The sequence below is a fragment of the Phasianus colchicus genome, chromosome 36, assembly GCF_987193195.1.
Source record: "Phasianus colchicus chromosome 36, bPhaCol1.hap1.1, whole genome shotgun sequence".
NCBI lineage: Eukaryota > Metazoa > Chordata > Aves > Galliformes > Phasianidae > Phasianus > Phasianus colchicus.
In genome coordinates this window covers 1,548,278-1,574,035 of record NC_143471.1, presented here as the reverse complement: position 1 = coordinate 1,574,035, position 25,758 = coordinate 1,548,278, and the positions used below count along the sequence as shown (strand labels likewise).

Genomic DNA, 25,758 nt, shown 5'->3' with positions numbered 1-25,758 from the left:
GGGGCAGGTTTTACTGGGATAGGGGCAGGCTGTACTGGGAGGCGCTGTGTTATACTGGGATGTTCTGGAAAACGAACCTGTTGACCTCCGTGACCTCCGTGACCTCCGTGACCCCGCTGTGACCCCGCTGTGACCCCGTAGGCCCCGCCCACCCTGCAGGGCAGCCATGGCCGCAACATCCTGCTGTCCAATGGGAATCGCACCGCCACCCGCGTCGCCAGTTACAACCAGGGACTGGTGATACTGGGACAGCCGCTGCCGCCTGGGAAGCTCTTCCAGGTTATGGGGGGGGGCAAGGGGGGGGGTCGGGGGGGGTAATTGGGGGGGAGGGTGGCGTGGAGGGGGGTTATAATGGGGGGTGATGGGGTAGGGGGGGTAATGGGGGGGAGGGGAGGGGGTTGTAATGGGAGGTGGGGTCATGGGGGGGGGGATGTTAAATGGGGAGTTTTGGGGGGGGGGAATGGGGGGTGGTGTCATGGGGGGTGAAATGGGGGGGTGAAATGGGGGGGTGATGTTGGGGAGGGGGTTATAATGGGGGGTGATGGGGTGGGGGGGGTTATGGGGGTGTTGGGGAGGGGGTTGTAATGGGAGGTGGGGTCATGGGGGGGGGTGTTGGGGGGGGATGTTAAATGGGGAGTTTTTGGGGGGGGTTATGGGGGGCTAAATGGGGGGGTGATGTTGGGGAGGGGGTTATAATGGGGGGTGATGGGGTGGGGGGTGTTATGGGGGGGGATGTTGGGGAGGGGTTATAATGGGGGTTTATGGGGGGGTGATGTTAAATGGGGAGTTTTGGGGGGGGGTGGAATTGGGGGTGATGGCATGGGGGGGGTTATGGGGGGCTTATAATGGGGGGGTGATGTTGGGGAGGGGGTTATAATGGGGCTTGATGGGGTGGGGGGTGTTATGGGGGGGAGGGGAGGGGGTTGTAATGGGAGGTGGGGTCATGGGGGGGGGATGTTAAATGGGGAGTTGTGGGGGGGGGGGAATGGGGGGTGGTGTCATGGGGGGTGGAATTGTGGGGTGAAATGGGGGGGGTGATGTTGGGGAGGGGGCTATAATGGGGGGTGATGGGGTGGGGGGGGTTATGGGGGGGAGGGGAGGGGGTTGTAATGGGAGGTGGGGTCATGGGGGGGGGATGTTGGGGGGGGGATGTTAAATGGGGAGTTTTGGGGGGGGTGGAATGGGGGGTGATGGCATGGGGGGTGAAATGGGGGGGCTAAATGGGGGGGTGATGTTGGGGAGGGGGTTATAATGGGGGGTGATGGGGTGGGGGGTGTTATGGGGGGGGATGTTGTGGAGGGGTTATAATGGGGGTTTATGGGGGGGTGATGTTAAATGGGGAGTTTTGGGGGGGGGTGGAATGGGGGGTGATGGCATGGGGGGTGAAATGGGGGGGTTAAATGGGGGGTGATGTTGGGGAGGGGGTTATAATGGGGGGTGATGGGGTGGTTGCGGTTAAGGGGGTGTTGGGGAGGGGGTTGTAATGGGAGGTGGGGTCATGGGGGGGGGATGTTGGGGGGAGTTTTGGGGGGGGTTATAATGGGGGGTGATGGCATGGGGGGGGTTATGGGGGGGCTAAATGGGGGGTGATGTTGTGGAGGGGTTATAATGGGGGTTTATGGGGGGGTGATGTTAAATGGGGAGTTGTGGGGGGGTGAGATGGGGGGTGATGGCATGGGGGGTGAAATGGGGGGGTGAAATGGGGGGGGTGATGTTGGGGAGGGGGTTATAATGGGGGGTGATGGGGTGGGGGGGGTTATGGGGGTGTTGGGGAGGGGGTTGTAATGGGAAGTGGGGTCATGGGGGGGGTGTTGGGGGGGGGATGTTAAATGGGGAGTTTTGGGGAGGGTGGAATGGGGGGTGATGGAATGGGGGGTGAAATGGGGGGGTGAAATGGGGGGGTGAAATGGGGGGGTGAAATGGGGGGGTGAAATGGGGGGGTGATGTTGGGGAGGGGGTTATAATGGAGGGTGATGGTGTGGGGGGGGTTATGGGGGGGGATGTTGTGGAGGGGTTATAATGGGGGTTTATGGGGGGGTGATGTTAAATGGGGAGTTTTGGGGGGGTGGAATGGGGGGTGGTGTCATGGGGGGTGAAATGGGGGGGGTGATGTTGGGGAGGGGGTTATAATGGGGGGTGATGGGGTGGGGGGTGTTATGGGGGGGAGGGGAGGGGGTTGTAATGGGAGGTGGGGTCATGGGGGGGGTGCTGGGGGGGGGATGTTAAATGGGGAGTTTTTGGGGGGGGTGGAATGGGGGGTGATGGCATGGGGGGGGTTATGGGGGGGTTAAATGGGGGGGTGATGTTGGGGAGGGGGTTATAATGGGGGCTGGTGTCATGGGGGGGTTTATGGGGGGGTGATGGCATGGGGGGGGGTGATGGGGGGGTTGAGGGATTAAATGGGGGGAGATATGGGGGTGATGTTGTGGGGGGGTGTTATGGGGGGGGGGGTGTTGGGGGTGTTGAATATCAAACCGGTGTCACACCAGTGTCACCCCAAAATCGACCCAATGTCACCCCAAAATCGACCCAATGTCACCCCAAAGTCATACTGACACCCCCCAATGTCCTTCTGCTGTGACATCAGCATCACGCTGCTGTCACCTTGATGTCACACCAATGTCACCCCAAAATCAACCCAATGTCACCCCAAAGTCACGTTGACACCCCCCTATGTCCTTCTGCTGTGACATCAGCGTCACACTGCTGTCACCTTGATGTCACACCAGTGTCACCCCGAAATCAACCTAATGTCACACCAAAATCAACCCAGTGTGACCCCAAAATCGACCCAATGTCACCCCAAAGTCATGTTGACATCCCCCAATGTCCTTCTGCTGTGACATCGGTGTCACCTTGATGTCACCTTGATGTCACCTTGATGTCACACCAATGCCACCCGAAATTCAACCCAATGTCACCCCAAAGTCATGCTGACACCCCCCAATGTCCTTCTGCTGTGACACTGATGTCACCTTGATGTCACCTTGATGTCACACCGATGTCACCCGAAATTCAACCCGATGTCACCCCAAAGTCACCCTGACATACCCCAATGTCCTTCTGCTGTGACATCAGCGTCACACTGCTGTCACACTGGTGTCTCATTGTGTCACCTTGATGTCACACCAGTGTCACCCCAGAATCAACCCATTGCCACACCAAAATCGACCCAATGTCACCCCAAAGTCATGCTGACACCCCCCAATGTCCTTCTGCTGTGACACTGATGTCACCTTGATGTCATCTTGATGTCACACCGAATGTCACCCGAAATTCAACCCGATGTCACCCCAAAGTCCCGTTGAAACCCCCCAATGTCCTTCTGCTGTGACATCGACGTCACACTGCTGTCACGTTGATGTCACACCAATGTCACCCCGAAATCAACCCAGTGTCACCCCAAAATCGACCCAATGTCACCCCAAAGTTACGCTGACACCCCCCAATGTCCTTCTGCTGTGACATCGATGTCACACTGCTGTCACCTTGATGTCACACCAATGCCACCCCAAATTCAACCCAATGTCACCCCAAAGTCACGTTGACACCCCCCAATGTCCTGCTGTGACATCAGCGTCACCCTGGTGTCACACTGGTGTCTCATTGTGTCATGTTGATGTCACACCAATGTCACCCCGAAATCAACCTAATGTCACCCCAAAATCAACCCAGTGTGACACCAAAATCGACCCAATGTCACCCCAAAGTCATGTTGACATCCCCCAATGTCCTTCTGCTGTGACATTGACGTCACACTGCTGTCACCTTGATGTCACACCAATGCCACCCCAAAATCAACCCGATGTCACCCCAAAGTCACGCTGACACCCCCCAATGTCCTTCTGCTGTGACATCGGTGTCACACTGCTGTCACCTTGATGTCACACCAATGTCACCCCAAATTCGACCCAATGTCACCCCAAAGTCACTCTGACACCCCCCAATGTCCTTCTGCTGTGACACTGGTGTCACCTTGATGTCATCTTGATGTCACACCAATGTCACCCCGAAATCAACCTAATGTCACCCCAAAATCAACCCAGTGTGACCCCAAAATCGACCCAATGTCACCCCAAAGTCACGCTGACACCCCCCAATGTCCTTTTGCTGTGACATCGACGTCACACTGCTGTCACCTTGATGTCACACCAGTGTGACCCCAAAATCAACCCATTGCCACCCCAAAATCGACCAGATGTCACCCCAAAGTCACGTTGACACCCCCCAATGTCCTTCTGCTGTGACATCAGCGTCAGCCTGGTGTCACCTTGATGTCACACCAATGCCACCCCAAAATCAACCCATTGCCACCCCAAAATCGACCAGATGTCACCCCAAAGTCACGTTGACACCCCCAATGTCCTTCTACTGTGACACCGACGTCACACTGCTGTCACCTTAATGTCACACCAATGTCACCCCAAATTCGACGCAATGTCACCCCAAAGTCACGCTGACACCCCCCAATGTCCTTCTGCTGTGACATCAGCGTCACTCTGCTGTCACACTGGTGTCTCATTGATGTCATGTTGATGTCACACCAATGTCACCCCGAAATCAACCTAATGTCACCCCAAAATCAACCCAGTGTGACCCCAAAATCGACCCGATGTCACCCCAAAGTTACGCTGACACCCCCCAATGTCCTTCTGCTGTGACATCAGCGTCACACTGCTGTCACCTTGATGTCACACCAATGCCACCCCAAATTCAACCCAATGTCACCCCAAAGTCACGTTGACACCCCCCAATGTCCTTCTGCTGTGACATCAGCGTCACCCTGGTGTCACACTGGTGTCTCATTGATGTCATGTTGATGTCACACCAATGTCACCCCGAAATCAACCTAATGTCACCCCAAAATCAACCCAGTGTGACCCCAAAATCGACCCGATGTCACCCCAAAGTTACGCTGACACCCCCCAATGTCCTTCTGCTGTGACATCAGCGTCACACTGCTGTCACCTTGATGTCACACCAATGCCACCCCAAATTCAACCCAATGTCACCCCAAAGTCACGTTGACACCCCCCAATGTCCTTCTGCTGTGACATCAGCGTCACCCTGGTGTCACACTGGTGTCTCATTGTGTCATGTTGATGTCACACCAGTGTGACCCCAGAATGAACCCAGTGTCACCCCAAAATCGACCCAGTGTCACCCCAAAATCGACCCAATGTCACCCCAAAGTCACGCTGACACCCCCCAATGTCCTTCTGCTGTGACATCGACGTCACGCTGCTGTCACACTGATGTCACCCTCTGTCACCCACAGGTGCAGATCGATGCACTGAACCCGCAGTGGAGCTCCTCTCTGTCCCTGGGGGTCACCTCGTCCCCCCCCGAGCGTTGTCCCCTCCCTGCCTGTGCAGCTGCCATCAAACGTTCTGCCTGGCTGCTGCAGCGCCGCAGCGTCTTCCACAATGCCAAAAAGGTGAGAAATGGCCCCAAAGTGGGGAAGGGTGGCCACAACGAGCCCCGAAAGGGGGAAGAAATGGTAGAAAAATGGTCAGAAATGGCAGAAAAATGGACAAAAATGGACAAAAATGGTCTGAAATGGCACAAAAATGGTACAGAAAGGGGCCCAGACTGCCCCAAAATGGGAAGGATTGGCCCCAAATTGTCCTGAAAGGGGAAAATTGGTAGAAAAATGGTCTGAAATGACAGAAAATGGACAAAAATGGGCCCAGACAGCCCCAAAATGGGAAAGGGTTGCCCCAAGTTGTCCTGAAAGTGGAAAAAATGGTAGAAAACTGGTCAGAAATGGCAGAAAATGGACAAAAATGGACAAAAATGGTCCAAAATGGCACAAAAATGGCACAAAAAGGGGCCCAGACTGCCCCAAAATGGGAAAGAATGGCCCCAAATTGTCCTGAAAGGGGAAAAAATGCTCCAAAATGGTCCAAAATGGCAGAAAAAATGATAAAAATGGCACCATAATGGTCCCAGCCTACTCCAAAATGGGAAATGTTGGCCCCAAATTGTCCTGAAGGGGGAAAAAATGGCAGAAAAATGGACAAAAATGGCACTAGAATGGTCTGAAATGGCAGAAAAATGGACAAAAATTGCACTAAAATGATCTGCAGTGGCTCAAAAATGTCTCTAAAATGGCCCAAATGGCAGAAAAATGGCACAAAAATGTCCCCAGAATGGTCCAAAATGGTCTGAAATGGCACAAAAATGGAGCGTGTAGCATTGAAGTGGACAAAAAAATGGACCAAAAAGGACCCAAAATTGACTGAAAAGCCCCCAAATGGTCCAGGGTGGCCCCAAATAATCCCAGAATGGCACCAAAATGGGTGAAAATGGACCACATTAGCCCCAAAATCATCCAGAATGGGCTCAAATAACCCTGAAATGGGCAAAAATGGACCACAATCGCCCCAAAACGGACTACAGTGGCCCCAAAGTTGTCTAAAATGGCCTGAAATAACCCTAAAATGGCACCAAAATGGACAAAAGTGGGCCAGAATGGCCTCAAAATTGACTAAAATGGTCACAAAGTCGCCAAAAATAATCCAAAAATGGCCCGAAAATGGTGATGAATGGACCAAAATTGCCTGAAATGGCCCCAAAATGGCCACCAACCATTTCCAATCTGCAGCAACTGCGATCCCAAAATGGCCCCAAATCACCCCAAATGGCCCTAAAACGACCCCAAAACCATTTCAGATCTGTGACAATTACAGCTCCAAATCACCACAAAATAACCCCAAATCACCCCAAATAACCACAAATAACCCCAAAATGGCCCCAAATCACCCCAAAATAACCCCAAATCACCCCCAAAAAAACAAAGTAACCCCAAAATGACCCCAAATCGACACAGTAGGACCGAAATGACCCTAAAACGACCCCAAAACCGTTTCAGATCTGCGACAACTATGGCCCCAAATCACCCCAAAATAACCCCAAATAACCCCAAATCACCCCAAAATGGCCCCAAATAACTCTATAAGAACCCCCAGATAATCCCAAAATATCCCAAAATGGCCACAGAAGGACCAAAACGACCCTAAAACGACCCCAAAACCGTTTCAGATCTGCGATGACTCTGGCTCAAAAATGGCCCCAAATCACCCCAAAATAACCCCAAAATAACCCCCCAAAAAAACAAAGTAACCCCAAAATGACCCCAAATGGACACAGTGGGACCGAAACGACCCTAAAACGACCCCAAAACCGTTTCAGATCTGCGACAACTATGGCCCCAAATCGCCCCCAAAATAACCCCCAAATCACCCCAAATCACCCCAAAATGGCCCCAAATCTCCCCAAAGTGGCCCCAAATAACTCCATAAGAACCCCAGAATAATCCCAAAATGACCCCAAATGGACACAGTGGGACCAAAATGGCTCTAAAATGACCCCAAAACCACTTCAGATCCGCGACGACTCTGGCTCCAAAATGGCCCCAAATCACCCCAAAATAACCCCAAATCACCCCCCAAAAAACCACAGTAACCCCAAAATGACCCCAAATGGGCACAGTGGGACCGAAACGACCCTAAAACGACCCCAAAACCGTTTCAGATCTGCGACAACTATGGCCCCAAATCGCCCCCAAAATAACCCCCAAATAACCTCAAATCACCCCAAATCACCCCAAAATGTCCCCAAATCACCCCAAAATAACCCCAAATCACCCCCAAAAAAACCAAAGTAACCCCAAAATCACCCCTAAATACCCCAAAATGGACACAGTGAGACCGAAACGACCCTAAAGTGACCCCAAAACCATTTCAGATCTGCGACAACTACGGCTCCAAAATGTCCCTAAAATCACCCCAAAATGGCCTCAAATCACCCAAAAATAACCCCCAAATATCCCAAAATGGGGATCGTGGGACCAAACTGGCCCTAAAATGGACCAAAATGGCCCTAAAATGACCCCAAAACCGCTTCAGATCTGCGACGAGTCTGGCTCCAAAATGGCCCCAAATCACCCCAAAATAACCCCAAATCACCCCCAAAAAACCAAAGTAACCCCAAAATGACCCCAAATGGACACAGTGGGACCGAAACGACCCTAAAACGACCCCAAAACCGTTTCAGATCTGTGACGACTATGGCCCCAAATCGCCCCATAATAACCCCAAATCACCCCAAATGACCCCAAAATGGCCCCAAATCACCCCCAAGTGGCCCCAAATAACTCCATAAGAACCCCAGAATAATCCCAAAATGACCCCAAATGGACACAGTGGGACCAAAATGGCCCTAAAATGACCCCAAAACCGCTTCAGATCCGCGACGACTCTGGCTCAAAAATGGCCCCAAATCACCCCAAAATAACCCCCAAATCACCCCCCAAAAAAAAACAAAAAAACCCCAAAATACCCCAAAATGAACCCAGTGGGACCGAAACAACCCTAAAACGACCCCAAAACCGTTTCAGATCTGCGACAACTACGGCCCCAAATTGCCCCCAAAATAACCCCCAAATAACCCCAAATCACCCCAAAATGGCCCCATATAACTCTATAAGAACCCCCAAATAATCCCAAAATATCCCAAAATGGCCACGGAAGGACCGAAACGACCCTAAAACGACCCCAAAACCATTTCAGATCTGCTACAACTACGTGCCCAAAATGGCCCCAAATCACCCCAAAATAACCACAAATCACCCCCCAAAAAAACCAAAACAACCCCAAAATACCCCAAAATGAACCCAGTGGGACCGAAACGACCCTAAAACGACCCCAAAACCATTTCAGATCTGCGACAACTATGGCCCCAAATCACCCCATAATAACCCCAAATCACCCCAAATCACCCCAAAATGGCCCCAAATCACCCCAAAATGGCCCCAAATAACTCCATAAGAACCCCAGAATAATCCCAAAATGACCCCAAATGGACACAGTGGGACCAAAATGGCCCTAAAATGACCCCAAAACCGCTTCAGATCCGCGACGACTCTGGCTCCAAAATGGCCCCAAATCACCCCAAAATAACCCCAAATCACCCCCCAAAAAACCACAGTAACCCCAAAATGACCCCAAATGGGCACAGTGGGACCGAAACGACCCTAAAACGACCCCAAAACCGTTTCAGATCTGCGACAACTATGGCCCCAAATCGCCCCCAAAATAACCCCCAAATAACCTCAAATCACCCCAAATCACCCCAAAATGTCCCCAAATCACCCCAAAATAACCCCAAATCACCCCCAAAAAAACCAAAGTAACCCCAAAATCACCCCTAAATACCCCAAAATGGACACAGTGAGACCAAAACGGCCCTAAAGTGACCCCAAAACCATTTCAGATCTGCGACAACTACGGCTCCAAAATGTCCCTAAAATCACCCCAAAATGGCCTCAAATCACCCAAAAATAACCCCCAAATATCCCAAAATGGGGATCGTGGGACCAAACTGGCCCTAAAATGGACCAAAATGGCCCTAAAATGACCCCAAAACCGCTTCAGATCTGCGACGAGTCTGGCTCCAAAATGGCCCCAAATCACCCCAAAATAACCCCAAATCACCCCCAAAAAACCAAAGTAACCCCAAAATGACCCCAAATGGACACAGTGGGACCGAAACGACCCTAAAACGACCCCAAAACCGTTTCAGATCTGTGACGACTATGGCCCCAAATCGCCCCATAATAACCCCAAATCACCCCAAATGACCCCAAAATGGCCCCAAATCACCCCCAAGTGGCCCCAAATAACTCCATAAGAACCCCAGAATAATCCCAAAATGACCCCAAATGGACACAGTGGGACCAAAATGGCCCTAAAATGACCCCAAAACCGCTTCAGATCCGCGACGACTCTGGCTCAAAAATGGCCCCAAATCACCCCAAAATAACCCCCAAATCACCCCCCAAAAAAAAACAAAAAAACCCCAAAATACCCCAAAATGAACCCAGTGGGACCGAAACAACCCTAAAACGACCCCAAAACCGTTTCAGATCTGCGACAACTACGGCCCCAAATTGCCCCCAAAATAACCCCCAAATAACCCCAAATCACCCCAAAATGGCCCCATATAACTCTATAAGAACCCCCAAATAATCCCAAAATATCCCAAAATGGCCACGGAAGGACCGAAACGACCCTAAAACGACCCCAAAACCATTTCAGATCTGCTACAACTACGTGCCCAAAATGGCCCCAAATCACCCCAAAATAACCACAAATCACCCCCCAAAAAAACCAAAACAACCCCAAAATACCCCAAAATGAACCCAGTGGGACCGAAACGACCCTAAAACGACCCCAAAACCGTTTCAGATCTGCGACAACTACGGCCCCAAATCGCCCCCAAAATAACCCCCAAATCACCCCAAATCACCCCAAAATGGCCCCAAATCTCCCCAAAGTGGCCCCAAATAACTCCATAAGAACCCCAGAATAATCCCAAAATGACCCCAAATGGACACAGTGGGACCAAAATGGCTCTAAAATGACCCCAAAACCACTTCAGATCCGCGACGACTCTGGCTCCAAAATGGCCCCAAATCACCCCAAAATAACCCCAAATCACCCCCAAAAAACCAAAGTAACCCCAAAATGACCCCAAATGGGCACAGTGGGACCGAAACGACCCTAAAACGACCCCAAAACCATTTCAGATCTGCGACAACTATGGCCCCAAATCGCCCCCAAAATAACCCCCAAATAACCTCAAATCACCCCAAATCACCCCAAAATGTCCCCAAATCACCCCAAAATAACCCCAAATCACCCCCAAAAAAACCAAAGTAACCCCAAAATCACCCCTAAATACCCCAAAATGGACACAGTGAGACCGAAACGACCCTAAAGTGACCCCAAAACCATTTCAGATCTGCGACAACTACGGCTCCAAAATGTCCCTAAAATCACCCCAAAATGGCCTCAAATCACCCAAAAATAACCCCCAAATATCCCAAAATGGGGATCGTGGGACCAAACTGGCCCTAAAATGGACCAAAATGGCCCTAAAATGACCCCAAAACCACTTCAGATCTGCGACGAGTCTGGCTCCAAAATGGCCCCAAATCACCCCAAAATAACCCCAAATCACCCCCAAAAAACCAAAGTAACCCCAAAATGACCCCAAATGGACACAGTGGGACCGAAACGACCCTAAAACGACCCCAAAACCGTTTCAGATCTGCGACAACTATGGCCCCAAATCACCCCATAATAACCCCAAATCACCCCAAATGACCCCAAAATGGCCCCAAATCACCCCCAAGTGGCCCCAAATAACTCCATAAGAACCCCAGAATAATCCCAAAATGACCCCAAATGGGCACAGTGGGACCAAAATGGCCCTAAAATGACCCCAAAACCGTTTCAGATCTGCGACAACTACGGGCCCAAAATGGCCCCAAATCACCCGAAAATAACCCCAAATAACTCCATAAGAACCCAAAAATAATCCCAAAATATCCCAAAATGGGGATCGTGGGACCAAACTGGCCCTAAAATGGACCAAAATGGCCCTAAAATGACCCCAAAACCGCTTCAGATCTGCGATGACTCTGGCTCCAAAATGGCCCCAAATCACCCCAAAATAACCCCAAATCACCCCCAAAAAACCAAAGTAACCCCAAAATGACCCCAAATGGACACAGTGGGACCGAAACGACCCTAAAACGACCCCAAAACCATTTCAGATCTGCGACAACTACGGCCCCAAATCGCCCCCAAAATAACCCCCAAATCACCCCAAATCACCCCAAAATGGCCCCAAATCACCCCAAAGTGGCCCCAAATAACTCCATAAGAACCCCGGAATAATCCCAAAATGACCCCAAATGGACACAGTGGGACCAAAATGGCCCTAAAATGACCCCAAAACCACTTCAGATCTGCGATGACTCTGGCTCAAAAATGGCCCCAAATCACCCCAAAATAACCCCAAATCACCCCCCAAAAAAACAAAGTAACCCCAAAATGACCCCAAATGGACACAGTGGGACCGAAACGACCCTAAAACGACCCCAAAACCGTTTCAGATCTGTGACAACTATGGCCCCAAATCACCCCAAAATAACCCCAAATAACCCCAAATCACCCCAAAATGGCCCCAAATCACCCCAAAATGGCCCCAAACAACTCTATAAGAACCCCCAAATAATCCCAAAATGACCCCAAATGGCCACAGAAGGACCAAAACGACCCTAAAACGACCTGAAAACCGTTTCAGATCTGCGACAACTACGTGCCCAAAATGGCCCCAAATCACCCCAAAATAACCCCAAATCACCCCCAAAAAACCAAAGTAACCCCAAAATGACCCCAAATGGACACAGTGGGACCGAAACGACCCTAAAACGACCCCAAAACCGTTTCAGATCTGCGACAACTACGGCCCCAAATCGCCCCCAAAATAACCCCCAAATAACCCCAAATCACCCCAAAATGGCCCCAAATAACTCTATAAGAACCCCCAAATAATCCCAAAATATCCCAAAATGGCCACGGAAGGACCGAAACGACCCTAAAACGACCCCAAAACCGTTTCAGATCTGCGACAACTACGGCCCCAACCTGGACCTGGTGCCTGCAGGGACCGTCCTGGGGCTGCTGGTGGATTCGGGGTCGAGGCTGCACCTCTACGTGGACGGCCGGGATCAGGGGGTGGCAGCGGGGGGAATCCCACAGCCCTGCTACGTCCTGATCGACCTGTATGGGCAGTGCCAGCAGGTGGGCATTATAGGGCCGTATAGGGCCATATAGGGCCCTTATGGGGTCATACGGGGTCATTATGGGGTTTTATGGGATGTGGGATTGTGGGAGTATGGGATACGGGGGATCGCACAGCCCTGCTATGTCCTGGTTGATCTGTATGGGCAGTGCCAGCAGGTGGGCCTTATAGGGCCGTATAGGGCCATATAGGGCCCTTATGGGGTCATACGGGGTCATTATGGGGTTGTTATGGGATGTGGGATTGTGGGAGTATGGGATACAGGGGATCACACAGCCCTGCTACGTCCTGATCGACCTGTATGGGCAGTGCCAGCAGGTGGGCATTATAGGGCCGTATAGGGCCATATAGGGCCATATAGGGCCCTTATGGGGTCCTACGGGGTCGTTATGGGGTTTTATGGGATGTGGGATATGGGGAGTATGGGATACAGGGAATCGCACAGCCCTGCTACGTCCTCATCGACCTGTATGGGCAGTGCCAGCAGGTGGGCCTTATAGGGCCGTATAGGGCCCTTATGGGGTCATACGGGGTTGTTCTGGGGTCGTCATGGGATGTGGGGCCACGAGGATATGAGATATGGGATATGGGATATGGGATAAGGGGGATCCCACAGCCCTGCTACGTCCCGATCGACCTGTATGGGCAGTGCCAGCAGGTGGGCCTTATAGGGCCGTATAGGGCCCTTATGGGGTCATATGGGGTCATTATGGGGTCATACGGGGTCATTATGGGGTTGTTATGGGATGTGGGATATGGGGAGTATGGGATACGGGGGATCGCACAGCCCTGCTACGTCCTCATCGACCTGTATGGGCAGTGCCAGCAGGTGGGCCTTATAGGGCCGTGTAGGGCCATATAGGGCCCTTATGGGGTCATACGGGGTTGTTTTGGGGTCGTCATGGGATGTGGGGCCACGAGGATATGAGATATGGGATATGGGATGTGGGATATGGGGGATCCCACAGCCCTGCTACGTCCTGATCGACCTGTATGGGCAGTGCCAGCAGGTGGGCATTATAGGGCCGTATAGGGCCATATAGGGCCCTTATGGGGTCATACGGGGTCGTTATGGGATGTGGGATATGGGGAGTATGGGATAAGGGGGATCGCACAGCCCTGCTATGTCCTGGTAGACCTGTATGGGCAGTGCCAGCAGGTGGGCCTTATAGGGCCGTGTAGGGCCCTTATGGGGTCATATGGGGTCATTATGGGGTCATACGGGGTCATTATGGGGTTGTTATGGGATGTGGGATATGGGGAGTATGGGATACGGGGGATCGCACAGCCCTGCTACGTCCTCATCGACCTGTATGGGCAGTGCCAGCAGGTGGGCCTTATAGGGCCGTGTAGGGCCCTTATGGGGTCATATGGGGTCATTATGGGGTCATACAGGGTTGTTATGGGGTCGTTATGGGATGTGGGATTGTGGGAGTATGGGATACGGGGGATCGCACAGCCCTGCTATGTCCTGGTAGACCTGTATGGGCAGTGCCAGCAGGTGGGCCTTATAGGGCCTTATAGGGCCATATAGGACCCTTATGGGGTCATACGGGGTTGTTATTGGGTCGTCATGGGATGTGGAGCCACGAGGATATGAGATATGGGATATGGGATATGGGATACGGGGGATCCCACAGCCCTGCTACGTCCTGATCGACCTGTATGGGCAGTGCCAGCAGGTGGGCCTTATAGGGCCGTATAGGGCCCTTATGGGGTCATACGGGGTCGTTATGGGGTTTTATGGGATGTGGGATATGGGGAGTATGGGATAAGGGGGATTGCACAGCCCTGCTATGTCCTGGTTGACCTGTATGGGCAGTGCCAGCAGGTGGGCATTATAGGGCCGTATAGGGCCATATAGGGCCCTTATGGGGTCATACGGGGTCGTTATGGGGTCGTTATGGGGTTTTATGGGATGTGGGATATGGGGAGTATGGGATACGGGGAATCCCACAGCCCTGCTACGTCCTGATCGACCTGTATGGGCAGTGCCAGCAGGTGGGCCTTATAGGGCCCTGTAGGGCCATATAGGGCCCTTATGGGGTCATACGGGGTCGTTATGGGGTCGTTATGGGGTTTTATGGGATGTGGGATATGGAGAGTGTGGGATACGGGGGATCGGACATCCCTGCTATGACCTGTATGGGCAGTGCCAGCAGGCGGCCCTTATAGGGCCATGTAGTGCCACTATGGGGCCATATAGGGTCCTTATGGGGTTTTACGGGGTAATACAGGATCGTTATGGGATCATTATGGGATGTGGGATTGTGGGGATATGCCTTATGGGGGACACGGTGTGGTGTGGGATAGGGGACATCCTAAAGTCATCATTGGGATCTGGGGAGCGCCACAGGGGTGGCATCGGGGATGTGGGGTCGGGGACATTTAGGGCCTCGAAGGGGACATTTTGGGGACACGGGGCTGTCACCCCACAGGTGACGGTGGTCTCTGATGGGGACGAGGTCGGGGCCGCCCGCGCCCGTGGGGACGTGGAGAAGGCGGACGTGGTGGATGGTGAGAGCTGACCCCAAAGCTGTGGGGCTGGGGGGGGATCGCTGAGCCCAAATCTATGGGGCTGTCACCCAGAGGGTCTCTAAATCTGTGGGGCTGGGACCAGGTATATGGGACCCCATCTATGGGACGAGGAAGCCATCCGTGGGACCGGGGCCCCAAATTTATGGCTCTGACCCTAAATCTGTGGGGCTGGGGGCTCACCCCAAATCCGTGGGGCTGGCATCAGATCTATAGGATCAGTGATCCCCATATGTGGGACTGGCCAGGACAGGGCGTGACCTCCAACCTTAAAACCCCGCCCACTTCCTTTAGTCCCGCCCCTTAAAGCCACGCCCATCTAAAAGCCACGCCCCTTTCCATATAGCCCCGCCTCCCTCCCGAAGCCACGCCTCCCCTTTGGCTGCGCCCCTTTAAGCCCCACCTGCATGCGGAAGCCCCGCCTCCGTCCTGAAGCCACGCCCCATTCCTTTTAGCCACGACCCCTCCTGAAAAGCCACGCCCCCTTCCCGTTATCCAGCCCTTCGATGCCCCGCCTGCATCCTGAAGCCCCGCCCCTTTCCCTTTAGCCCCGCCCCCCGATGCCCCACCCCTTGAGGCCCTGCCTCCCTCCTGAATCCACGCTGCTCTCTAAAGCCCCGCCTCTTGAAACCACGCCTCCACCCTGAAGCCACGCCCCCTTCCCTTTAGCCCCGCCCCCTAGAAGCCCAGCTTCCATCCTGTGGCCCCGCCCCCTTCCATTTATCCCGCACCCGAAGCCCCGCCTCCCTACTGAAGCCCCGCCCCTTTTTCATTCAGTCCCACCTTCCTCCTAAAGCCCCTCCCCTTTCCTTTAGCCCCGCCCCTTGAAGCCACGCCTCCCTCCCGATGCCCCGCCCCCTTATAGCCCCATCCCTGGTGACACGCCTCCATTTAGCCCCGCCCCCCTGAAACCCCGCCCCTTCTTTCTAAAGCCCCGCCCCCTGAACATCCCTCTCCTCCAATAGGAATGAAGGAACCGCGCTGGGCCCCGCCCCCGGAAGTCCCGCCCCCTCCATGCCCCTACCAGGCGCTGTGCGCGCGATTCAAGGAGCTGCTGCTGCTGCCTGGTAATGGGGGGGGGGCCTCAATTTGGGGGGGGGACCTCAGTTTGGGGTGGGGTCCCACTTATGGGGGAGGGGTCCCATCTATGGGGGGGAGGTCCAATTTATGGGGTGGGTCCCATTTATGGGGGAGGGTCTCTGTTTTGCGGGGGGAGGGGGTGGGTGGGGGTCCCATTTATGGGGAGGGGTCCCATTAATGGGAGGGGGGGTGTTCCATTTATGGGGGTGGGGTCCCATTTATGGGGTAGGGTCCCAGTTTTGCTGGGGGAGAGGGGTGGGGATCCCACTTATGGGGAGGGGTCCCATTAATGGGAGGGGGGTGTTCCATTTATGGGGGTGGGGTCCCATTTATGGGGGAGGGTCCCAGTTTTGCCGGGGGGGAGGGGTGGGGGTCCCATTTATGGGAGGGGGGGTGTTCCATTTATGGGGGTGGGGTCCCATTTATGGGGAGGGGTCCCATTAATGGGAGGGGGGGTGTTCCATTTATGGGCGTGGGATCCCATTTATGGGGAGGGTCCCTGTTTTGTGGGGGGGGGGGGGGGAATCCCGTTTATGGGGAGGGGTCCTATTAATGGGAGGGGGGGTGTTCCATTTATGGGGGTGGGGTCCCATTTATGGGGGATGGTCCCTGTTTTGCAGGAGGGGGGTGGGTGGGGGTCCCATTTATGGGGAGGGGTCCCATTAATGAGAGGGGGGGCGTTCCATTTATGGGGGTGGGGTCCCACTTATGGGGAGGGGTCCCATTAATGAGAGGGGGGGTGTTCCATTTATGGGGGTGGGGTCCCATTTATGGGGAGGGGTCCCATTAATGAGAGGGGGGGTGTTCCATTTATGGGGGTGGGGTCCCATTTATGGGGGAGGGTCCCTGTTTTGCAGGAGGGGGTGGGTGGGGGTCGCATTTATGGGGAGGGGTCCCATTTATGGGAGGGGGGTGTTCCTTTTATGGGGGAGGGGTCCCATTTATGGGAGGGGGGGTGTTCCTTTTATGGGGGAGGGGTCCCATTTATGGGAGGGGGGTGTTCCTTTTATGGGGGAGGGGTCCCATTTATGGGGGAGGGTCCCTGTTTTGCAGGAGGGGGGTGGGTGGGGGTCCCATTTATGGGGAGGGGTCCCATTAATGGGAGGGGGGTGTTCCTTTTATGGGGGAGGGGTCCCATTTATGGGGAGGGGTCCCATTAATGGGAGGGGGGGTGTTCCATTTATGGGGGTGGGGTCCTATTTATGGGGGAGGGTCCCTGTTTTGCAGGAGGGGGTGGGTGGGGGTCGCATTTATGGGGAGGGGTCCCATTTATGGGAGGGGGGGTGTTCCATTTATGGGGGAGGGGTCCCATTTATGGGGGATGGTCCCAGTTTTGCCGGGGGGAGGGGTGGGGGTCCCATTTATGGGGAGGGGTCCCATTAATGGGAGGGGGGTGTTCCATTTATGGGGGAGGGGTCCCATTTATGGGGAGGGGTCCCATTAATGAGAGGGGGGGTGTTCCATTTATGGGGGAGGGGTCCCATTTATGGGGAAGGTCCCTGTTTTGGAGGAGGGGGGTGGGTGGGGGTCCCATTTATGGGGAGGGGTCCCATTAATGAGAGGGGGGGCGTTCCATTTATGGGGGTGGGGTCCCATTTATGGGGGAGGGTCCCTGTTTTGCAGGAGGGGGTGGGTGGGGGTCGCATTTATGGGGAGGGGTCCCATCTATGGGAGGGGGGGTGTTCCATTTATGGGGGTGGGGTCCCATTTATGGGGGAGGGTCCCTGTTTTGCAGGAGGGGGTGGGTGGGGGTCGCATTTATGGGGAGGGGTCCCATTAATGGGAGGGGGGTGTTCCATTTATGGGGGTGGGGTCCCATTTTAGGGGGGGTTCCATTTATGGGGGGGGGGTCCCTAAAAATGGGGGGGGGAATTATAAATGTATTGGGTGGGGGAGGTGGAAGTATGGAGGAGACCCCAAAATTGGGGGGGGGGAGCATTAAGGTGAAAGGGTGAAAAGGTCCCCAAAATATGGGCGGTCCATATTGGGGGGGGGGGGGGCGTTCCCCAAGATGAGGATGAGGAGGGGTCCGCACTTTTGGGGGGGGGGCACTTGGGGGTCTCTATGGAGATGCCCCAAGTATGTGGGTCCCTAATGGGGGGGGGGGGGGGGCAGTGGTCTCCCTGCGGTGGGATCCCCAATATTGGGGGGGGGGGCATTGGGATCTCCATTATTGGGGTCCTTCGCCTCCCCCCCCCACACACCTTTTATTCCCCCCCCCCCCACACCTTTTATTCATTCTCTCTCCCACAACAGATGCATTCTTTGCCCCTGACCCCCCCCGCGGGCGCTGCTTCTGTGAACGTTGCCACCAACGGAGGGGGGGGGATGAAGGGGGTGGGAGGGGGGCAGGCCGTGACCCCCCCGCCCCATTGGGTTGGTGCCGTTATGGGCTGAGGTGAGGAGGGGGAGGGATTTGGGGGGGTGCTGGGGGGGAATTAAGGTGGGTAACTGGGGGGGGGGGGGTCCCAGGGGGGGGATTGGGGGGATCTGGGGGGGGGGGGGGATCCTTGGGGGCATTTGAGTGTCTTGGAGGGGTCCTACAGGGGGCTGGTGGGTCCTGGGGGGGTTGGGGGGGGATCTGGGGGTCTTGATAGGCTCTTAAGGGGGATTTGGGGGGTCCTGGTTGGGGTGGGGGGGTCCTGGGTGGGGTATAGGGGAATTTGGGGGTCCCTGAGTGGGTTCTGAGGGAGACATGGAGGAATTTGGGGGTCTTAAGGGGAATCTGGGGGGTCCTGGTTGGGGTGTGGGGTCCTGGGAGGGGTATGGGGAATTTTGGGGGTCCCTGAGGGGGTTCTAGGGGAGATATGGGGGAATTTGGGAGTCCTAAGTGGGATTTGGGGGGTCCTGGTTGGGATGTGGGGGTCCTGGGAGGGGTATGGGGGAATTTGGGGATCCTTGAGTGGGTTCTGGGGGAGATATGGGGGTCCTGGGTGGGACTTAAGGGGGATTTGGGGGTCCTGGTTGGGATGTGGGGGTCCTGGGAGGGGTATGGGGGAATTTGGGGGTCCCTGAGTGGGTTCTGGGGGAGACTTGGGAGTCTTGGGTGGACTTAAGGGGAATTTGGGGGTCCTGGTTGGGGTGGGGGGGTCCTGGGAGGGGTATGGGGGAACTTGGGGGTCCCTGAGTGGGTTCTGGGGGAGACTTGGGGGTCTTGGGTGCACTTAAGGGGAATTTGGGGATCCTGGTTGGGGTCCTGGGAGGGGTATGGGGAAATTTGGGGGTCCCTGAGTGGGTTCTGGGGGAGACTTGGGGGTCTTGGGTGCACTTAAGGGGAATTTGGGGATCCTGGTTGGGGTCCTGGGAGGGGTATGGGGAAATTTGGGGGTCATTGAGTGGGTTCTGGGGGAGATATGGGGGAATTTGGGGACCCTAAGGGGGATTTGGGGGGCCCTGGTTGGGGTCCTGGGAGGGATACGGGGGAATTTGGGGGTCCCTGAGTGGGTTCTGGGGGAGATACAGGGGAATTTGGGGGTCCTAAGTGGGATTTGGGGGGTCCTGGTTGGGGTCCTGGGAGGGATATGGAAGAATGTGGGGATCCTTGAGTGGGTTCTGGGGGAGATATGGGGGTCCTGAGTGGGACTTAAGGGGGATTTGGGGGTCCTGGTTGGGATGTGGGAGTCCTGGGAGGGGTTTGGGGGAATTTGGGGGTGCTAATGGGAATTTGGGGGATCCTGGTTGGGGTCCTGGGAGGGGTATGGAGGAATTCGGGTGTCCCTGAGTGGGTTCTGGGGGAGACATGGAAGAATTTGGGAGTCTTAAGGGGGATTTGGGGGGGTCCTGGTTGGGGTCCTGGAAGGGATATGGGGGAATTTGGGGGTCCTAAGGGGGATTTGGGGTTCCTGGGCAGGGGGTCAGGTTATGAGGGGATTTTAGGCGGATCGTAGGCGGGATCTGGGGGGTTTAATGGGGCCGTGAGTGTCCTACAGGGCAGGGATCTGCGGGGAGGAGGGGGGAGTCTATGGGGTCAATGGGGCCCCGCTCTCTATTATCAGGCCACGCCCCCTCCCTTTACCAGGCCACGCCCACTTTCCCATAGGCCACGCCCCTTTCACCAGGCCCCGCCCCCCCTTTCTCACAGGCCCCGCCCCCGGGCTGAGCCCGGCGCCCTGTGGGCGAAATGGCCGAGAGCTTTCCTGGGGACGGACGCGGGCAGCGTGAGGAGAGCATTGGACCGGGGGGAGCCTGTGCCAGGTGGGGGCACCGGGACATCGCCGGCGGCGGGGGGACACCGTGTGGGGCTGGGGGCACCGTGTGGGGCTGGGGGTGTCGTGTGGGGATGGGGATATCCGGGGCGTTGGGGATGTTGGGGGAAATGGGGACATTGGGGGGCATTGGGGGCATTGGGGGAAATAGGGACAGTGGGGGGCATTGGGAGAAATGGGGACAATGGGGGCATTGGGGGAAATGGGGACACTGGGGACCATGGGGGCATTGGGGGAAATGGGGACATTGGGGACAATGGGGGAGACGGGGACAATGGGGGCATTGGGGGCATTGGGGGAAATGGGGACAGTGGGGGAGATGGGGACATTGGGGACAATGGGGGAAATGGGGACATTGGGAGAAAAGGGGACACTGTGGGCTGGGGACATCCGGGGTGTTGGGGATGTTGGGGGAAATGGAGACACTGGGGGGCATTGGGGGAAATGGGGTCAATGGGGGGCATTGGGGGAAAGGGGGACAATGGGGGCATTGGGGGAAATGGGGACAATGGGGGACAATGGGGGCATTGGGGGAAATGGGGACATTGGGAAAAATGGGGACATTGGGGACCATGGGGGCATTGGGGGAAATGGGGACATTGGGGGACAATGGGGGCATTGGGGGAAATGGGGACATTGGGAAAAATGGGGACATTGGGGACAATGGGGGCATTGGGGGAAATGGGGACATTGGGAAAAATGGGGACATTGGGGACCATGGGGGCATTGGGGGAAATGGGGACATTGGGGGACAATGGGGGCATTGGGGGAAATGGGGACATTGGGAAAAATGGGGACATTGGGGACAATGGGGGCATTGGGGGAAATGGGGACAGTGGGGGAGATGGGGACATTGGGGACAATGGGGGAAATGGGGACATTGGGAGAAATGGGGACATTGGGGACGATGGGGGAAATGGGGACTTTGGGAAAAAAGGGGACACTGCGGGCTGGGGACATCCGGGGCGTTGGGGATGTTGGGGGAAATGGGGACATTGGGGGGCATTGGGGGAAAGAGGGGCATTGGGAGAAATGGGGACAATGGGGGACAATGGGGGCATTGGGGGAAATGGGGACAATGGGGTCAATGGGGGCATTGGGGGAAATGGGGACAATGGGAGAGATGCGGACAGTGGGGGCATTGGGGACACTGGAGTCAATGGGGGCATTGGGGGAAATGGGGGCATTGGGGGAAATGGGGACATTGGGGACAATGGGGGAGATGGGGACAATGGGGGCATTGGGGGAAATGGGGACATTGGGGGAGATGGGGACAATGGGGACACTGGGGGAAATGTGGACATTGGGGGCATTGGGGGAAATGGGGACAATGGGGGAGATGGGGACAATGGGGGCACTGGGGGAAATGGGGTCATTGAGGGACATGGGGACATTGGGAGCATTGGGGGACAATGGGGACATTGGGGGAGATGGGGACATTGGGAACAATGGGGGGCATGGGGGGAAATGGGGGCATTGGGGGCATTGGGGGAAATGGGTCCATTGGGGGAAATGGGGACATTGGGGGCACTGGGGGAAATGGGGGCATTGGGGACAATGGGAGAAATGGGGGCATTGGGAGAAATGGGGACATTGGGGACAATGCGGGAGATGGGGACAATGGGGACACTGGGGGAAATGTGGACATTGGGAACAATGGGAGAAATGGGGGCATTGGGAGAAATGGGGACATTGGGGACAATGCGGGAGATGGGGACAATGGGGGCATTGGGGGAAATGGGGACAGTGGGGGACAATGGGGACAATGGGGACAGTGGGGGAAATGGGGTCATTGGGGTCATTGGGAACATTGGGGTCAATGGGAAGATATGAGAAAAGAGAGGGCTGGTTGCAAGGTCCCCAATTGGGCTGAGCGAAGCCCCGCCCCTTTTCCCGCAGGCCCCGCCTCCGTGCTGTGCCGCCCAACCAATGAGGAGGTGGTGGGAGGGACGGCCCCGCCCCCCGGCCCCCCCCGCCTGGTGCTGTCCCCGGCGCTGCCCTACGCCGCCCTCGAGCCCTTCGCCACCAAAGTGCAGTGAGTGGGCGGGGCCAGGGCTGTGGACGAGGCTTTGTGATTGGCTGGGATTCTGTGGGCGGGCCCAAATCTTGGATAGAGGTGGCGTGTGGGCGGGGGCTGCGATTGGCTGGTCTGGGTGTGGGGAGAGTGTTGTGGGCGTGGCTTGGGGCGTGTGGGCGTGGCCTCAGCGCAGCCCCGTGGTGCTCAATGGAGGAGTGGGTGGGCGTGGCTTGTGGGCAGGTGGGCGTGGCCTGAGAGTGGGCATGGCTTTGAGGGCACTGTAGGGGTGTGGTCAAAGGTGGTGTGGGCGTGGCTTCGGTTTTGTGGGCGTGGCCCGTGCTACATGGGCGTGGCTAATGCTAAGGGGGCGAGGCCTGAGAGAAGGGGGCATGGCCTGTGATGAGTGGGCGTGGCCTATGCTAAGTGGGCGTAAACTATGCGAAGTGGGCGTGGCTATGATGGGGTCCGCTAAGTAGGAGTGGTCTGCGCTAAGTGGGCGTGGTCTATGCTAAGTGGGTGTGGCTATGATGGGGTCTGCAAGGTAGGCGTGGTCTGTGCTAAGTGGGCGTGGCTTATGCTAAGTGGGCATGGCTATGATGGGGTCCGCTAAGTAGGCGTGGTCTGCGCTTAGTGGGCGTGGCTATGATGGGGTCTGCTAAGTAGGCGTGGCCTATGGTAAGTGGGCGTGGCTTATGCTAAGCGGGCGTGGCTATGATGGGAATCGCTAAGTGGGCGTGGTCTGTGCTAATTGGGCGTGGTCTATGCTAAGTGGGCGTGGCTATGATTGGGTCTGCTAAGTAGGCGTGGTTTGTGGAAGTGGGCGTGGTCAATGCTAAGTGGGCGTGGCTATGATGGGGTCTGCTAAGTAGGCGTGGTCTGCGCTAAGTGGGCGTGGCTATGATGGGGTCTGTTAGGTAGGCGTGGTCTGTGCTAAGTGGGCGTGGTCTGTGCTAAGTGGGCGTGGTCTATGTTAAGTGGGCGTGGTCTGCGCGAAGTGGGCGTGGCTTACGCTAAGTGGGCGTGGCTATGGCGGGTCTGCTAAGTAGGCGGGGTCTGTGCTAAGTGGGCGTGGCCCGCGCGAAGTGGGCGTGGTCTATGCTAAGTGGGCGTGTCCTGCGCGATGTGGGCGTGTCCTAACGAAGCCCCTCCCCCTCTTTTTTTTTCCCCAGCTTCCGGGACCCCGGCTCCCAGCGGGCGTTGGGGGCCCGCGTTGCCTTTGAGGTGTTACTTCGTCCCGGTTCCTTTCGGCCCGGCCCCCCCTCGCTCCGCCCCCCAGCCGGTTTAGCCCCGCCCCCCGGCCTTGACCCCGCCCACCTGGAGTGGGTGACCCGGGAACCGGGGGCTGCGGTGCTGTGCGGGTTGCTGGTCAGAGTGGAGTGAGCTGAAATCGGGGGGGGTTGGGGGGGGGGTTTCACCCGAAATGTTGGGTTTGAGGACACGGCTGGGGGGGGTGGGGGGTTGGGATGGAAGTGGGGGGGGGGGGGAGGGGGAAATCGTGGCTGTGAGACTCTAAAAAAAAAAAAATAGGGGGATGGGGGACGGGGGGGGGGGTTGGGGAGGGGGGGTGGATCTGGGATCTTCCAGAATGGGGGGATTCACCCCAAAAATGGGACACCCCCCCCCACCACCAACACCCCCCCCCCCCACCCCCATTGCCTCAGAAAAAAGAAAATTGGGGGCTGGGAGGGGGGGGATATGAGGAGGGGGGGTGAAGGGGTGGATCTGGGATCCTCCAGAATGGGGGATTTCAACCCAAAAATGGGACCCCCCCCTTTTCCCCCCACCCCCCCCCCCCAACCCACCATCGCCCACCCCTCAAAAAATGTGAAAGCCCCTCAAAATGGAGCTCCCCGAAGTCAGGGAAACGAGGCGTGAGTGTGCCCCCCCCCCCAAAAATGAGGAGGGGGGGTCATCAGAAATATGGGACCCCCTCCCCTTAAAAAATAATAATGGGGTGACGTGGGTGTGGGGAGCCCTCAAAAAGAGAAATCCTAAAGGAAGGCTCAGCAAAATGGGGCAGTTTGCCCCCAAAGTTGGACCCCCCCAGGTGTGAGAAACCCCCCCCCCCCCCCCCCCCCAAATAAAACAAAAAAAAGGGGGGGGGGGAAATTCACCTCCGAGAAATGAGAAATCCAAAATTTGGGACCCCCCCCCAAAAAAAAAGGGGAAAAAATCCAGGAATGAGGGAATGAGCCACCCCCCCCCCCCCCAACTAAAAAACTGACAGTGAGGACCCCCCCAAAAAATGGACAAATTTGCCCCAAAAGTGGAACCCCGGGTGTGAGAAGCCCTAAAAACGAGGGGTCACGACTCTGAGAAACCCCAAAAATGGGGAAATTCACCCCAAAAATGGGGAAATTCACCCCCAAAAATGAGGAAATTCACCCCAAAAATGAGGAAGTTCACCCCAGAAATGGGGAAATTCACCCCCAAAAATGGAAAATTCACCCCAAAATGGAGAAATTCACCCCAAAAATGAGGAAATTCATCCCAAAAATGAGGAAATTCCCCCCAAAAATTGGGAAATTCACCCCAGAAATGGGGAAAATCACCCCAAAAATGAGGAAATTTACCCCAGAAATGGGGAAATTCACCCCAGAAATGGGGAAATTCACCCCAAAAATGAGGAAATTCACCCCCAAAATGACGAAGTTCACACCAAAATGGGGAAATTCACCCCAGAAATGGGGAATTTCACCCCAAAAATGAGGAAATTCACCCCCAAAAATGGGGAAATTCACCCCAAAAATGGAGAAATTCACCCCAGAAATGGGGAGATTCACCCCCAAAATGTGGAAATCCACACCAAAAATGAGGAAATTCACCCCAAAAATGAGGAAATTTACCCCAGAAATGGGGAATTTCACCCCAAAAATGAGGAAGTTCACCTCCAAAATGGGGAAATTCACCCCAAAAATGAGGAAATTCACCCCAAAAATGAGGAAATTCCCCCCAAAATGGAGAAATTCACCCCAAAAATGAGGAAATTCACCCCCAAAAATGGGGAAATTCACCCCAGAAATGGGGAAATTCACCCCAAAAATGAGGAAGTTCACCCCAAAAATGGGGATATTCACCCCAAAAATGGAGAAATTCATCCCAGAAATGAGGAAATTCACCCTCAAAAGTGAGGAAATTCCCCCCAAAAATGGGGAAATTCACCCCAGAAATGGGGAAATTCACCCCAAAATGGGGAAATTGCCCCCAAAAATGGGGAAATTCACCCCAAAAATGAGGATGTTCACCCCAAAAATGAGGAATTTC

The 25,758-nt window shown here is 55.3% G+C and overlaps 1 protein-coding gene across 2 annotated transcripts in view; it reads left to right on the top strand.

The window, feature by feature from the left end:
* NEURL4 (neuralized E3 ubiquitin protein ligase 4) overlaps positions 1-23,929 on the top strand; it is a 60,036-nt gene extending 36,107 nt beyond the window's left edge. For both annotated transcript variants that reach the window (XM_090129479.1, XM_090129478.1), the window contains 9 exons: positions 142-279; positions 5,279-5,437; positions 12,477-12,656; positions 15,096-15,174; positions 16,158-16,259; positions 18,529-18,670; positions 20,354-20,466; positions 22,377-22,512; positions 23,664-23,929. In XM_090129479.1, the coding sequence (XP_089985605.1) occupies positions 142-279; positions 5,279-5,437; positions 12,477-12,656; positions 15,096-15,174; positions 16,158-16,259; positions 18,529-18,670; positions 20,354-20,466; positions 22,377-22,512; positions 23,664-23,874 (1,260 nt within the window). In that variant the 3' untranslated portion in view covers positions 23,875-23,929. The remainder of the gene's footprint in view (positions 1-141; positions 280-5,278; positions 5,438-12,476; positions 12,657-15,095; positions 15,175-16,157; positions 16,260-18,528; positions 18,671-20,353; positions 20,467-22,376; positions 22,513-23,663) is intronic.
* Positions 23,930-25,758: the final 1,829 nt, after the last annotated feature.